Consider the following 16811-nt stretch of genomic DNA (forward strand, 5'->3'; position numbering starts at 1 on the left):
CCACTTTTTGCTTTCTCTCCTTTTCATGGTTATTCAACAGTTAGCTTAGTTTAGGAGAATGACTCGGAATCCTGCATTAAGAATCAAGTCACTGAATTTCTTCTAAGAACCACTTGACTAAAAATTCTGTTTTTGTGAATAAAACCTGGATCTGTATTGTTTCATTAACACTGGAGGATTTGTTTCTTTTCAGTTTTCTCTATCTTAATTCTATAACAAAGATAGTGTGGTGAAAAGTTACTTAAAGGTAATCTTTTCTAGTCTATTACTTGCTTTTGGTGAGCAGCTTTCTTTCAGTATAAAGAAAGTATCCTATTTTGGGCCATTTCTTTCCACATAACATTATATTTTTACCCAGAGAGTACTAAATGAATGATAAAATGAATATAAAGCATTATTTTATATTTGGTATATATATGTTGGTAAAAATGTTAATTGCAAATAGTATATGTTCTACATGATTTCAAGCTTACAGAAAGTTCAAAGTATTACTTAGAAGGCAGGACATTCATTCTTCCATCAAACATTTATTGAGCAGCTATTCAGGTATTAGCCTACAAGCTTGTAAAGATGAATGACTTGATCGTTGCCAGGAGAATACATATGTAAACAAGTAATTACAACTCTACCTGTTAAATGTTCATGGAGAATAGAAGAGGAAAGTGATTTCTGTCTGAGGTAATCCGGCTTTAATTCAGCCAGAAAGGCTGAATTAAAGAAGTGACATCTGAGCTGTCTCTTGCAGGATGACTAAGAGTTTAGGAGGTACAGAGTATATGTGATAATGGGAACGGCATATACAAGAAGATGGCATGATTTTGTGGAAAGTTGGTGGGAAAACTGGGTATCTGAAGAAGACTTCAGAAATGAGTCCAGCTAGTAAAGAATTTAGGCATTTTCCTCTTGATGGAGAGCAATGGGAATGTGTTTTAGTCAGAATGAATGACATGTGTAAAAATTTGATTCGAAAACATTTTAAGAAGAGAAACCCCTGATGACTGTTTGATAGAGGACCCTGGAGTGAGAAGAGATGAGAATCCAGTTACTGAGGGAAGTGGTCAGAAAAGAGAGCTGGTAAGTATTGATGGCTGAGGTCTCTGAGATGGACTGGGACAGACCCATCACAAAGAATATAAGTGGAATTTACAAAATGAAGTGAGTGGAGCAGGTAGGGAAGGTTGGTTTGTATCCAAGATATCTCTTGTGGCTCTCATTCAGACAGCTAAGGTGGAGAATAATGCTGGTGTGTGTGTGTGTGTCTGTGTGTGTGTTTAAACCACACATAGGAAATCCATATATTCAAGCACTTTTGAAAGCTATGATGAGATCTCTTGGGGGTTGTTGAGTTGAGGCTCCCAAAAGCATTCAGTGACTGCTGTTGACTTGTTCATCACCAGATATAGTCACATGGTATTTTCAGTACCTAAAAATTTGAAATACAGTTAGTTGTTTTGCAAAAGCATTTTATAATTCAGCCATTTTATAGTTAAATATAGTAGCAAACCATTAATATTCAGTTTTGGAGTTCTGTCTTTCTGGGAAGGAAATAGAGCCCAAAATGACAGTGAAAACTAGTGGGAAAAGGTTTGATATACATGTGTTAAACAGGTTTGCTTGTCATTCACCCTCTAGTAAACTTGGGATGTGTACAGCAAATTCTACCTTTGGACTTGGTTAGCAGTGTATACTACACAGCCAGGACTGAAGGAGAGCCTTCCTTTTAAGGATTCTAGGCAAAGAGAAAACTAATTCCACACGTCTGCATTTCCTAACGGGATTTTATCCCATCAAAGTAGACCTTTGAAAATGCAGCTGCAAATTGATCTGTTCCTAATACAAATGAAACTGGCCTAAAATTAGGATTTTGGGTCCCATGGGCCTTGTGTGAGTGGTCAGTTTAACCAAAGTTACTTACTCAACATCACCCACGAGACTGGTATGGACTGCCAATACAGGAAGAAGGGAATTGTTCTGTTTGTGCATAGGAGGCATACTTAGGCTCTGGTCATCTGTGGGAGATGAATGAAAAGAAGTATAGTTGTGAAGAGCCGTCAGTGGGTTAGGAATCACACTGCCTGGGTTTATCATTTCTGATACTAACTAGCTTTGTGATCTTGTGCCAGACTGATCAACCTGGCCCTTTGTGCCTCAATTTCCTCATTAGAATAAGTAGTACTACTGCTTATGTCATTTGTTACTGTAAGGTTTAAATGAATTAATGTACATAATATATAAGAACAGTGACTAGCACAAGATCAGTATTCAACTCATGTTAGTCCACAGAAGAAAAAATTTTAGCCATGTACTGACTATCCCAGTTTGTATCTCCTGCCCTGCCTCTTTTGATACCTTTTGGAAATGGGAACTGGGGGAGTTGGGAGGGACAGGGAAATAAGGAGGAATTATGTTTGAATACTTCAGTAATTTATTCTGGGCCTCTCTTTTCATTGCTGTTACCTCCCAAGAGCAATTGTCTTAACTTCTCTATTCCCATAAAGATAGGAAAGTCCTTTTAGAGTTAACTGTATTCTTTAGTCCTCTCTCTCAACTGATGATTCCTTAATGTTTGCCTTCCAACAACTTTAGCACTTATCTTGCCTCCTCACAATCCTCCAACAAGCTTAGACTTCAAACTGCAACCTCCACCATTAGCAATTTCTGGTCTGCTTAAAAATAAGCTTTGTTTGGACTGTAGTTTTCTGTCTTAAAGTTTTCTTGGTGTCAGCCAGTCAGATAAAACATGGAAATAAATGGAGCTTGGCTGTCTTAGCTAAAGTGTGCTTTATATTAAATAGAATGTTTATGAGATTTTCAGTGTTCTAAAAATACTTGCATATATTTCTTATTAATGAACCTTGGCATTCCTAGGAAGGTAGCGTCACAGAACTGATTGGATTGGGTGGTAGTTTCTGAGCTGCAAACTCTTCGTGTCCTGTGTTAACAGTAATAATAATTATTTGGGCCATGACTTCCAAAAGGATTTTTTGGAGAAAATTTTTTTTTCTTCATCTCTGTGTTGAGGAATGTTCATTTTATTATTTGGTGGTTTCTTTTTAGTGGAGAAGAAGCAGGTATATAGGTTTACCTTTCTTCTCTGAATGCAGCCTTAAATATGTTTCAATGAATTGTTTTATGTTAAGATGTGTTTTCTTTTTAAATTAGTACCCCCTCCCACTTTTTTTAGGTACACCAAATAAAAACCATGATTTTTTTTTTTTTTTTTTCTGTATTATAGGTCCTCTTCCTGATGGATGGGAACAAGCCATGACTCAGGATGGAGAAATTTACTATATAAACCATAAGAACAAGACCACCTCTTGGCTAGACCCAAGGCTTGACCCTCGTTTTGGTAAAGGTTCATCTCAAAACCTTTTTAGATGCTTTTGGTTACTAATTTTTTTTTAATATATATATACTTGGGAAAGCACATTTAAATACAATTGCATTGCTTTAGAGTATTAAAAAATGACCCTGCCCACCCAACATTTACCAGTAGAATTTTTATCCTTCTCATTGGAAACTTGAGAAGTTTAGGTCTTAATCAGATTTTTGGGGTTCCTCAGGTTGGGGTTGGGAAATGTCATAATGGCCAACTAACCAGAAATCACTTGTTCCTTTCACATTTTGGGAGAAACACAGTGATCATATTTAAAATGATTTTTTTTAGCTGCAATAATAATCAGGCTGTCATGCAGCACCTCAGACCAGGAATACCAGCTTTTGTCAGTGACCTGATGTCTGCTTGTGCTTAGCTTCTGAGAGTGATGAGTACCATCCCATGCCTGGGTGTTATAGTGTTTCCCATCCTAAGGGGGAAAATGGCACCCCAGAAATGGCCCAGTGAAAGCATTTTGCCACCTCTTCTGTCTCTCTCAAAAAATAAATGTTCTTTTTTTCTTCATTCAGAAAACAAAAAGCCATATTCCCCTCCAGATTTCATGAATAAATCACATTTGCACAAAGGAACCCCTCCCCTTCCAAATGTGTACATTTTTATAAGAGTATACCAGTTCTTCGGTGCTTTTTTAAAAAGTGTGTGTGTGTGTGTGTGTTTGTGTGTTTTAAAGTGTTTTCAGTTCTTCTTTTGGGTTTCTGAGATATTTTTCCAAGGCCGTGGAATATGCATCTCAAAAAGAGCAGATAATTGTGGTTTTGAAGCTTCATCTTGGACTAGATGCAGCTAAATGAAAACAATGTGCAGATCACTGAATAGGTCAGACTGAGGGGACTCGGAACCTTTGAAGCTTTACAGGGTTTGACCTAACACCAACTGCAGGGCCCTTATGGGAAAGAGGAGTTAACTCTGTGAATGCCATCAAAACACAACCCTGGGGCGGGGCGGAAAGAAAAAAACTCTATCTGGAGTTGGTTGGATAAAATAACTTCCCCATCAGGAACATTATGAGCAGTTATTTTTTGTCTTATATATACCTTTAAAAAAAAAAAATTCAAGTTTGCCCCAAACTGACTGAACCCCCCATTCAAGCTAAGTCAATCGTAGGGTCAGGGCAGTGATGCATTTTGACAGATAACCGTTTTGGCTTAAATACTAGCCTTTTAAGCTTCGAGACCTGTTTGGGTGTTAAGAAAGTAATGCAGTATGTTAATAATTTGCAACTTCAGTTTCTTTTTACTATTTGAATTAGCCCTTGTGGTTGGAACAGGAAACCAAGTAAGATAGAGAATTTAATAAATACGGCCATTTGTATGGACTGAAACAATAACAGCCATGTTTCCTTAAATTATCTCTAATGAAATGAATTCAATTTCTCCACATTTTGGAATTCTAAAGAATGGTGTTGCAGAATTTTTTCCCTGACATAAGGTTATGAAAGATGATGATGAACACTTTACCAACTGCAGAGATGAGGAATTAGAACAAAGCTTTTTAAAGAAAAAAAGTTTTTCCTTTAAAACAGTGAAATAAAACAACTTTTCTGTAAGCTTAAGTAGATCTATTGATTACATACACAGCTTGGTCTTTTGTTTTAAGTGGAGGAGGTACTCAAAAAAAAAAACACTCCCACCCTCCAGCATGTTATATACACATAGGCGTACAATTAGATGTGCCCAGAAAAAATTTCATAAAATTCTCTTACTGCATTTAGTTTCCCTTTTTGGGCCCACCGTGTGTGTATTCCAGACAGGCTTGACAATATGCCAAAGCTTTTTATTTTGTGGCCCGACTTTTAATCTGTTCCAGACCTTTTCACTCAGAGAGCTCAAGTGTAACTGAAGGGGGGCAGGAAAGAAAAAAACGTGTGGGTTTCTCTGATCTAGAGTGACAGCAAATAGAGACAAGCTGTTAGCTGCTGGATTTGAAGTTTTCCTTGAAATCAAGAGTTCTGCATAGTGGATTATGTTTTATCTCTGCCAAAGATATATAAACTATCCCCTTATTTCTGACCCTTTGAGCCATGCAAACACAAACAAATGGTGTAGGATATTGCTTTCATGGTTGTGGAGTTTGCTTTTCTGTATTCTTCAAATCTATATTGAAATATTTGTCAATTCTTAGCTTAAATCAAGTAGATGTATGTCTTTTGGCGTCCTAGAATGGGAACTAAGCCTCTAGAGAAGCTTAGTTTTACCTCCTTCAAACATCAGCCCCTTTTATATTTTTATTTATCAGATGCTTCCAGGTTAATTATATTTAGAATACAGTGATTTGCTTTAAGATTATCCGTATTTAGTAATTACACTTCATGTGCTGCATAATAACGTTTCAGTGAGCGGCAGACCACATATATAATCGTGGTCCTATATGATTCTAATCCTGTGTTTTTACTGTACCTTTTTTATGTTTAGATACACAGATACTTACCATTGTGCTACAGTTGCCTACAGTGTTCAGCACAGTAGCAGGCTGTACAGTTTTATAGCTTAGGGGCAATAGGCTATACCTTACAGCCTAGGCATGTAGTAGACTCTACCATCTAGGTTTGTGTAAGTACTCTCTTAAGATGTTTGCACAATGACAGAATTGCCTCATGATCCATTTCATAAAGCGTATCCTGGTTAAGTGACACATGACTATATTTATAGTATCAGTCCTTCACATCTCACATGAAATTAATAAGTTATCTATGTAATTTTAGGGAATCAAAGAGTAATTTGTTGTAGATTGAGTTTTTTATCTGATTCATTTTCTTTAACATTTAAAAGCTATTTAATATTTTAATGTTAGAGAATTCATTAGTAATTTATAGTAAATCATGAAGTGACATCAAATGGCAATAAGGATGCACTGATGTTTATTGAGTTTTAAGAAAAATAGGGCTTTGTTTTTTTGAGTCATATTAGGAATGTTTTTACTCTTTGTTCAAGAAAATGGATCCTTGAGTATTATGCAAGCCATTAAATTATTTCATATAAACACATAGGAGATGATTTTTTTTCCTGGAGATTTTGTACTGGCAAACATCAGGTTTAAACATTACCTTGTATGTTGTAGATCTGCTATTTTATATAATATAATCACGGACATTTTCCAGTAAAAGGCCTAATGAAAACACAACGAAATTGTAATTGCTGTTCAGAATGAAAAAAAGATCTTTAAAACACTAACAGTTGATAAACTATCTTTTATGTAATGTTATTTTCCCTATTGTTTATATTATAAAAAGATGTATTAAAATATTGTTATCAATCTGTGTTTTAGAAAATAAGTACTGATGGCACCACTGGGATAAAAATATTTGGTGTAAACAAAATATTGGAGACAGAGATTTGGGGGAAAAATTATACCTTTGAGTTTTAAAGCAAGTCATAAACAGTCTAGAGTGACAAAAACAGAATATTTAATTCCTAACTACAGTTCTGTGCACAGAAATTCTATGTATAGAAATGTCAGCGGTATTAAGCCTCATATATTGCTTTTAGGTCCTTTGTTTCAGTTGCCTAAAACTTGCTATCTGTGCATATGCATACACGTATGTGTATGTGTTAATATAATGTCTTGGAATAAATAAAAAGGATAAGTAAAATACAAATACCTATATGCAGTTTATTAAACTAAGACTAAAGCCGAAAGTTGTTCACATTTTTCTCATCAGAGTTAAATATTTGGCATTAATAATTAAATATCTATAAAAATTTTAAGACATTCATTAACATTTTTTCTTTTTTAAGCCGAGTATTTCGGTTGTTAAAAATAATGTTTTCCTTTTGATGAAAATGCACCTAACAACCAACTCAGTAACTAAGAATCCATCCTATTAGTTGTTGAGGGAAAACTACTGAAATCTTTAGAAACCAAATTTGTAACTTCATTTATGGAGTCTTGAGTAAAGAGAATGTTAGCATCTAATTATTTCAATTTTATCAAAGCAAGTCTCTTGATAGCCATATGCTAAAAATAAGGTGTTTTTGTTTTTTGTTTTGTTTTGTTTTGAGGTTTGGGGCTTCCCCCCCCCCCCCCCCCCCATTAGCTCTTTTAAGTCTTTCCTGGTTATCCTGGGCTGTCAGTATTTGGTTATGGACCATATTAATTACTTAGCGTACAGAGGAAAAGATGTGTGTTTTAGGTAAAAAGAGCTATTGCTAACTAAAAATTATTAACAGATGGCCAGGTGCGGTGACTCATGCCTGTAATCCCAGCACTTTGGGAGGCCAAGGTGGATGGATCACTTGAGGCCTGGAGTTCCAGACCAGCCTGGCCAACATAGTGAAACCCCATCTCTACTAAAAATAGAAAAAAATAGCTGGGAGTGGTGGGGCACGCTTGTCGCCCCAGCTACTCAGGAGGCTGAGGCATGAGAATCGCTTGAATCCAGGAGGCAGAGGTTGCAGTGAGTGGATATTGTGCCACTCTACTCCAGCTTGGGCAACAGAGTGAGATGCTGTCTCAAAAAATTAAGAACAAAAATAAAAATTAGTAACAGGCCGGATGCAGTGGCTCACGCCTGTAATCCCACCACTTTGGGAGGCCGTGACAGGCAGATCACTTTAGGTAAGGAGTTTGAGACCAGCCTGGCCAACATGGTGAAACCCCATCTCTACTAAAAATGCAAAAATTAGCCAAGTGTAGTAGCACACGCCTATAATCCCCGCTGCTTGGGAGGCTGAGACCCTGAAAATCGCTTGAACCCAGCAGTGAGCTAAGATCGTGCACTGCACTCTAGCCTGGGAGACAGAGCAAAACTCCATCTCAAAAGCTGAGGCAGATGGACCATAAGGTTAGGAGATCAAGACCATCCTGGCCAACGTGGTGAAACCCTGTCTCTACTAAAAATACAGAAATTAGCTGGGCTGGTGGCGCTCGCCTGTAGTCCCAACTATTCAGGAGGCTGAGGCAGGAGAATCACTTGAGTCTGGGAGGTAGAGGTTGCAGTGAGCCGAGATCTCGCACCACTGCACTCCAGCCTGGGCAACAGAGCGAGACTCCATCTCAAAAAAATATATGTATTAACCGATAAACCTCACAAAATTTGGCCCTCATAATGATTTTTTCAGTGGGGAGAATGCTGCTCTTCTGAGCACTGCAGAACATCCACACAGCCATTGTGATTCCTCGGACCACCAACACTTTTTTTTTTTTTTTTTTTAATGCTAGGAGAGTTACAGAATATTGTCTAAAGTCTGAGCTCCTCTGAGATCCAGGGAAATTATACCCAAGGTTATATAGTTAAGTGACAAAACTGAAATTTGAAGTTATCTTTTGATACCTAGAATTTATAAGAAATTTAGATTGAATGCAGTTAATCTTTCAGAAATACCTACTAATGCTGATACATGAAAATTTGAGAGGAAGAAAAATAGTGGGTAATGCACTTGCTTCTTGCATTGTGACTCATCTTAAATAAATTACCCAAAGATATGAGTTTTTCTTTTCTTTCTTTATTCTTTCTTTCTTTCTTTCTTGGAGTCAGGGTCTCACTTTCATTGCCCAGGCTGGACTGCAGCATGGCTCAATCTCAGTTCACTGCAGCCTCAATTCCTGGGCTCAAACAAGCCTCCCACCTCAGCTTCCTGTGTAGCTCGGAGTACAGGCATGTGCCACCATGCTCTGCTAATCTTTTTGTGTTTTTAGTAGAGATGGGGTTTTATCACGTTGCCCAGGCTGGTCTCAAACCCCTGGGGCTCAAGCAGTCCGCCTGCCTGTACCTCCCAAAGTGCTGGAGTTACAGGCGTGAGCCACAGGGCTGGGCCAAGTTTCTAATTACATAAGAGAATTTAAGATCTCTGATTGGAACAGACTTGAAAGGCATCTAGTTGAATTATTTACCCAATTCATGCCTCACCAATCTCAGCTTTGACCTTTCCCTTTACTAGTTTACTTCATTATAGTGTAGCCCATTCTACTTAAGGAAAATTCTAATGACCACAAAGTTTATGTTTCTTGATTACCCAAAAATTTACTTCCTTTCATGTGTGTGAATACAGCTCTAATCCCAGCAGTGTTGTCTTCTAACTCTGGTTTTTCTGGTTTTTCATGTGTTCAGAGTTCTCTGTTCTTTATCAGTTTACTCACTTCCTCTGGATGTCCTTCATTTTGCTAGTGCTTCTTTATGTGTTATATTCTGTAGTGTTTCATATGTACATTATCCTGTGAGAAAAATAGTTATGGCATTGCTCTGACCTGTCATTTTCAATGCCCTCCAGAAATCTTTTTTCAATCTGCAGTAGAGGCTAGCATCTCTTTTCCACATGGTAGTTACAACAGTGTACTTGATTCAACTGAATTAAATTGGGATGTAGAAAAAGTTACGTTCTCAGTTGGAAATCAAGAGACCCAAGTTCTGCTATCACAATGTAACCAGCTGGATCAGAAAGATACCTAAATTCTCTTGACTTAATTTGACTCATCTGTAAAATGTGACTGGATTAGACTGGATGCTTTTAAGAACATTTCCAGTTTTTAACTGAATGCAATATGCTCAGAAACCGCTTTGGACCCTTGCTTAAGGTTACTTCTCAATAGCCTTTTTGATTTGAGTGCATTGAGGTTTCAGAGATACTTTTGAACTATTTATTGCACGATTTAAGTTTAACTTTGGTCCTCTGGTCACAGTGTGGAATTACTTTTGAAGAGGAGACAGGGAAATCTTCCAACCTTTAATCTAAAGATAAGCCTTATCACATGGTGAGTATGTCCAGGCAAACAAATCTGATGGGGGGGTGTGGGAAGTGCTGAGCTGAATAGTTAAGCTTTGTCCACACTCTCAAACTCTTGGAAGCATATGGGAGTTTAACCATGTTCATGTTAGCAGAGTTCAGCTTTATTGCCTTAAAGATGATGCCTTGTTGGTACACTTTGTTTCCAAAGTTTAAAACTCCCATAAAGTTGCCATGACAGAAAGTCTAATGTAAGCAGATTTGAAGCCTAGTTCCAGGCCATGTGCTTAGCAAAACCTGATTTAAGACATACTAATAGAGATTGTTACTAATTATTGCCCTCACTACATTTTCTTTTTCCTTCAAAAGCAAGCATTTGCTGAAATGCATACTTTAATACAAAAGATTATAGAATATATTTCAAAATTAGTTGCACACTTGAGCTCTGCAGTTTTGTTTTAAAATTTTATGTTAAATTCAATAGGATATATTCTAAAAAGTAAACAATTTTAGGTGTATTCGTCTGTCCAGTATGCCTCAAGTATGTTTTGTAAAATTTCGCTGTTCCTTTTCAAAATGTTTTATTTTTTATCTAAAAATAAATACTTTGGTTAGCTAGGGAAAAGATCCAGTAAGATAATGCCAAAATAGTTTATCAGTTAGGGTAAGCAATCTCTCCTGTACTAACCGAGGCTGAGTAGACATATGTTAAGGAGGATAAACTAATAGGTAGTTTCTACTTGATTAATATTTCATTGATGCCATTAGTTAATTATACAATGAAGAAATGTTTTTGTCTTTGTTTACATAATGAGTACATTGTTCATACCAGATTTTTTAAACATGAAAGTTGAAGACCACCAACGTCACTGAGATGATAATTTAAACTAGTGCTTTATTCGTGTTATTAAAGTCCCTATCAAACACACTCAAAAAGACCTTAAATAGTTTTTTGTTTGTTTGTTTGTTTGTTTTTTGAGACAGAGTCTCGCTCTGTTGTCCAGGCTGGAGTGCAGTGGCGCAATCTCGGCTCACTGCAACCTCCGCCTCCCGAGTTCATGCCATTCTCCTGCCTCAGCCTCCCGAGTAGCTGGGACTACAGGCGCCCGCCACCACACCCGGCTAATTTTTTGTATTTTTAGTAGAGATGGGGTTTCACCGTGTTAGCCAGGATGGTCTCGATCTCCTGACGTTGTGATCCGCCCGCCTCTGCCTCCCGAAGTGCTGGAATTACAGGCATGAGCCACCATGCCCAACCCCTTACATATTTTTTAAAAGAAAACTGTTTTTCAAGTTATAGTTGTAGTAACTCTGTATTAACAGCAAGCATCTTATATGCCGGAAAAGAAGAGGCGTTTGGTGTTGCTTGCTCCTTTTTGTACCAACCCAAAGATTCAGATACAAGAAAAAAAAAGAGATTATAGAATTATTGGAAAGGTCAAATTTCTGTTGAAAAGTAATTGGAGTGATTTAGAAGGAGAGTGGTTCAGATTCTGTTTTTTGTTTTATACTCATTTTGTTCTGCTACCCTAGTTGCTAAGGTCATTTTAGAACTCGTTCTGGACTGGCTTCAACTTGGAGATTCTCCTGTGCATTACTAATAGCATCCTCCTAACTAGGGAGAGAAACTATTTTAGGATTTATTTATTTATGCTACAAAAGTTTGGGTGCCATTTACGTGCCAGGCACTATGCTAGCCATGGGTGGGGAGGAACATGCTACTAAACAAGTAAATAAATCATTACAAATGTCTTAAGTACGGTAAAGGGTGCTAAACAACGCGGGGTGACAGGAACTAGGGTGGTGGGAACCTGCTTGCACCTGGGTGGTCAAGGGAGGTTTTTCAAGAAGACACATAGGAAGCCACCAGTCAAATGTCAGAGCAGTTTTTGTGGTTTTCAGTAAAAACTCTGAGGTATGCATCACTTCTACATTAGAAATTCCCCTCTGTGAAAGAGCTTTACTAGTAATAAATAAAATTAGAAATAAAGTGTTATAATTGAACTGTTTATTCCTTAATCTAACATGAATTCATAGTGACAAGTATATTTTAAAAGATAATGCCCCTTCTCTTTATTTTTTTAATTTTTAGTTTTTTAGAGACGGTGTGTCTCTGTGTTGCTCAATCTGGTCTTGAACTCCTGTCCTGAAGAAATCCTCCTGCCTCCGCCTCCCGAGTAGCTGGTATTACAGGTGCAAGTCACCATGTCTGGCTGCTTCTCTACAGTCTCATTATCTGAACTTTCTTTCCTAACTAGACCTTAAACTTTGTTTTTGTAATGGGGGAAACGTCTAGTTGTGTTCTGGGGACAAAGAGAGCTGAAAGCTAATGAGAACACATTCTCCCTTTTCTGCCTCACCTCATTTACCAACCCCTGTGTCCTGCCCTAAACTGCTTGATGAGGTGATGAGGAGAAAATGTTCTGCTGGATTTCTTTTTGTTTTCTTTAAGCTGCATTCATGATTGTATTGTTTGAAAAATAACATTATAATGAATTTTTATGGTTGAAGAAGGGGGAAGTTGAATTGACGAAAGTATTGATATTTGTTAACAGTATTTTTGAACAGATAAAGATGTGAAAACTTTAATCCAGTTTAGGGAGGCTGGGAGTTGGTACTGGGGAAATGGTTTGGCTGTGTCCCCACCCAAATCTCATCTTGAATTGTAGTTCCCATCATCCGCACGTGCTGTGCGAGGGACCAGGTGGAGATAATTGAATCATGGGGGGCAGTTTCCCCCATCCTGTTCTCATCTCAGATAGTGAGTGAGTTGTTACAAGATGTTACGGTTTTATAAGGGGCTTCCCCCTTCGCTGAGCACTTATTCTCTCTCCTGCCGCCATGTGGAGGAGGACATGTTTGCTTCCCCTTTTGCAATGATCGTTAAGTTTCTGAGACCTCCCCATGCTGAACTGTGAATCTATTAAACCTCTTTTCTTTATAAATTACCCAGTCTTGGGTATGTTTTTATTAACAGCAAACTAGAACAAACTAATAGAGTAAATTGGTACCTGAAGTGGGGAAAGAAGTGCAGAGTGTGGGATGGAGAGGTTACTTAGCCTGTGACAAAACCTAGAGTAGGATGTGAGAGCAGGTGAACTGTCCCCACATATTAATCATTAGGGAAATGCAAACCAAAACCACAATGAGATAACAGTTAACTCCCATTATGACGGCTAAAGTTTTTTTGAAAAGATAACAAATGTTGGCCAGAATGTGGAGAAATTGGAATCCTCATACATTGCTGTTGGGATTGAAAAATGATGTAACCACTTTGGAAAATAGACTGGCAGTTCCTCAAAACATTAACTATAACATTCCCATATGACTGAGCAATTCCATTCCTCGGTATAGAGGCTGAAGAATTGGGAACATATGTCTACACAAAAACCTGTATCCGGGTTTACAGCAGTATTATTTTATAATAAATAGCCAGAAAGTGAAAATAACCCAAATGCCCATTAGTTGATGAATGGACTAACAAAATGTGGTATATTCATATAATGGAATATTATTTGGCACTTAAAGGGAATGCAGTGCTTGATACATACTAAAACATAGATAAACCTTGAAAACATTATAAATGAGACTAGCCAGGCCCAAAAGGGCCATATATTGCTTAATTCCATTTTTGGAAATGTCCAGAATGGGAAAATTCATAGAGGCAGAAGTAGATTAGTGGTTGCCAGGGACTGCGGGGGAGGGCAGTAGGTAGTGAACTGCTAATGGATATAGGGTTTTTTGGTTTGTTTTTGTTTTTGTGACTTTTTTTTGAAGTGATGAAAATGTTCTGAAATTAGTGGCAATGGGTGTACAATTCTGTGAATATGTAAGGACTATCAGACAGTACATGTAACAAGGGTGAATTATCTCAGTAAAGAGAAAAAATTATTTCTAGGCATGATGTCATTTAGGTATATAGCTTAGTTGGGAAATATCTTTTGTATATTGATCATAAAAAGGTGTATTCAGTCATTAGGTTAGGTCTCCCGTCTTTCCTTTTTTTGTAAAAGACAGCTTTTCAGTGTGAATTAAGTAAGCAATTTTTTACTGAAAAACTACATTTTATGTTTAAGTAGATTATGTTTTAAGTATTTATGTTTAAGTAGATTACGCCACTTTATAGCAACTCTCTGTAGATGATTCAGTTCCCTTAGGTCATGCAGTAAACACTAAGAGCCAGGAATAGGTGTTTTGTGTTTTGTTTTTATTGCTTTAAGACCCACAGATGGCCTATTAGTTTGTGTTTTTAGAAGAACCTTAATTTCTTTTAACAAGTCTACTGTTTTGTAGTTTTGAGTATACTCGTAGGTATGAGGAAAACCCAAATTTTGTTTCTAAATGTTTTGAACAAATTAATATAGCTGTGCTAATACGGAAATATGCAGTGTCTGAGATTTGAAAAAAATACTAGCCAAAAGCTTTTGTTGTGGGAGATTTGATATAATGTTTTAATAGTTTAAGAATTGTTTCTTATTTTAAATGTATACCCAATAAGATTACTAGAATTAAATTTATTATTCTAAAGTTTATGACTAACAGATCTGTAGTACATTGTTATAATCCAAGTTTTGAGGTTACAAATCATGTAAATCTAAAAATTGTTTGAAGTTTGGAAATTCACATGTTTAGAATGAAACTTGGGGGAAAAACCTATGGTGATGACCCCTTTCATTTATTTTCGAGAAAGTAGTCCCTTATTTTTCAGTAATTGCTCAGTCATTGGTTTTCTACCATAAAGCTGTCAGGGTTGATTTGTTAAGCAAGACTTGAAACAGTTACTATTCGTAGTACAAGAAGCACAGACTCTAAATTTTAAAACATAGCATATTACAATTTTTAAAATTTTGACATTTTGTGGAGTTTTTGTTTTGTTTTTACCTTTTAGAATATTTTTTAAAACTGGAAACATTGGGATTTCAATAGTTGATAGCCAGAGGAAGAAGTTGGTAATGCTATTCTTTTCTTTTCTTGCTGCCCTGCCCCCTTTCCCCAGGAAACAAAGCCGGTTTTGTTTCTTGCCTGCTTGTGAGGTCTCTGCTGCACCCCATGTGGGTGCACCGCTCTGTGCTTTGTTGAAAGGCTTAAGATACTCAGAAGGTAAAGAACAGGATGCTTCTGGAGAGGAATAAATCCCAGCTTCAGTAGATAAACAAGGTTGTTTGAATTGGTCATTTAAGTGAGTTCTTTATATGGAAACCTTGTAGTGCTGCTGGTATCCATAGGTAACAACATTTAGGTAAACACAGCCAAAAGTGCTGACAATAGTCATCAGAGTATTTCTCTTACATAATTTTGTTCAAGTTTCTGTTTAATTCTGTGGACTAGTTCTTCCTTCATCTTTTGATATCCTATTTTTCCTGTTCCGTGGTTTTGAATAGTCAGATAAGCTTAGATTTGAAAAAGACATTTCCAACCAATTCAGTTTGCCATCAGCATTGGCTGTTGTCATTAATGATTACTGCTTATGGTATCTAATTCTGGGAAACTGGTGAGAAGCAAAGGATATTTACCACTTTATTTTTGTGCAAATTTATTACTATTGAGTTTTTTATTTTTTTACCAAGAATGTATGTTATTTCATAAATAATGTTATGTTACGTAATGAAAATATAGTGTGGAAAGCTCAAAAGCTTATCCAAATGTTTCTTAATGAATGAAATATTTAACAATGTTTAGCTCTAGAATCTGTTTTGAAATCAATAATGTTTTATAATTCCAACACTCCTCAGCTTACTGATGGGCTGTTTTATAGCAGGTTTTTGGGGTTTTGCTTTTTTATTGCTTGGAACCAAAAACATTTTTCCCCAATAGTTGTTTGCCTTGGGCCTCAATTTACGACATGTTCATTGTATGTGATGAATCTCAGTTCAGTTGCCCAATTCATATTTAACTCATGCTACCAAACCTGGCACAGCACATTTTTAAAATGTCTCTGTGTGGAAATATGTTGAGTGTTATATTGAAACACCAAGAAGATGTTTCACCAAAAGAGAAGGATCCCCTTATGCCCTTAGCGCAGTCTCCACTACCCATCTTTTTTCTGTTTAGACCTTGTAGGAAAGATAAACATGCATGTCTTTGTGAATCATAGGAATATTTGGAAACAGTAAATGGTATGATAAAATAGGAAGAGGGAGAAAGAGAATGTATGTATATGTCTGTGCGTGTTTGTGGAGGAGGAGGAGAGAGGTATAGGAATCATCAAAATATGGAATTAGTCTGTAGGAGTCAGAGTCTTGAAAGAAGTTCTGGAGAAGAGAGGAGAGACTAAGGTTTATGGAGCACCCACTATTCCAGGTGTGTGATAGAATAATCAGTCCTCATAATAACTCAAATGGAGATGTCAGTATCCTTGGTACAGATGAGAAAACCGAGGATTAAGTGAATTACTGAATTAGTATGCCCAACTCTAATCCAAGTTCATTTGACTATAAAGGCTATGTTTTTTAATATATACTATGATACCTGTCAATTATGTAAATATGTTGGTAACAGAAAAGAGCAATTTTATTAAATGAGGTTGTTGATGCCTGGCAAATCTTAGGTCCCAAAAACTGTTGGCTTTTTTCCTATCCATTGCCCTACAAAATACTAAACTGTAACCTATAAGGATGAAATTTTTAGCCATTTACTTTTTTACAAAGCCATTTCCTAAGTCTTCATGAGTTAGTAAGTACGATTTTTTTTCCATATGCGATTAATAAGGCTTTGAACAAGCTGGAGCCGTATGTCATGTTTTGACATCCTTTCTC

At 36.9% G+C, this 16811-nt stretch overlaps 1 protein-coding gene across 3 annotated transcripts in view; it reads left to right on the top strand.

The window, feature by feature from the left end:
- Positions 1-16811, top strand: part of YAP1 (Yes1 associated transcriptional regulator) — a 123417-nt gene that overhangs the window by 75202 nt on the left and 31404 nt on the right. For all 3 annotated transcript variants that reach the window (XM_023208110.2, XM_023208108.2, XM_023208109.2), the window contains exon 4: positions 3236-3349. In XM_023208110.2, coding sequence (XP_023063878.1) covers positions 3236-3349 — 114 coding nt within the window. The remainder of the gene's footprint in view (positions 1-3235; positions 3350-16811) is intronic.

This window comes from Piliocolobus tephrosceles, chromosome 13 (assembly GCF_002776525.5).
Source record: "Piliocolobus tephrosceles isolate RC106 chromosome 13, ASM277652v3, whole genome shotgun sequence".
NCBI lineage: Eukaryota > Metazoa > Chordata > Mammalia > Primates > Cercopithecidae > Piliocolobus > Piliocolobus tephrosceles.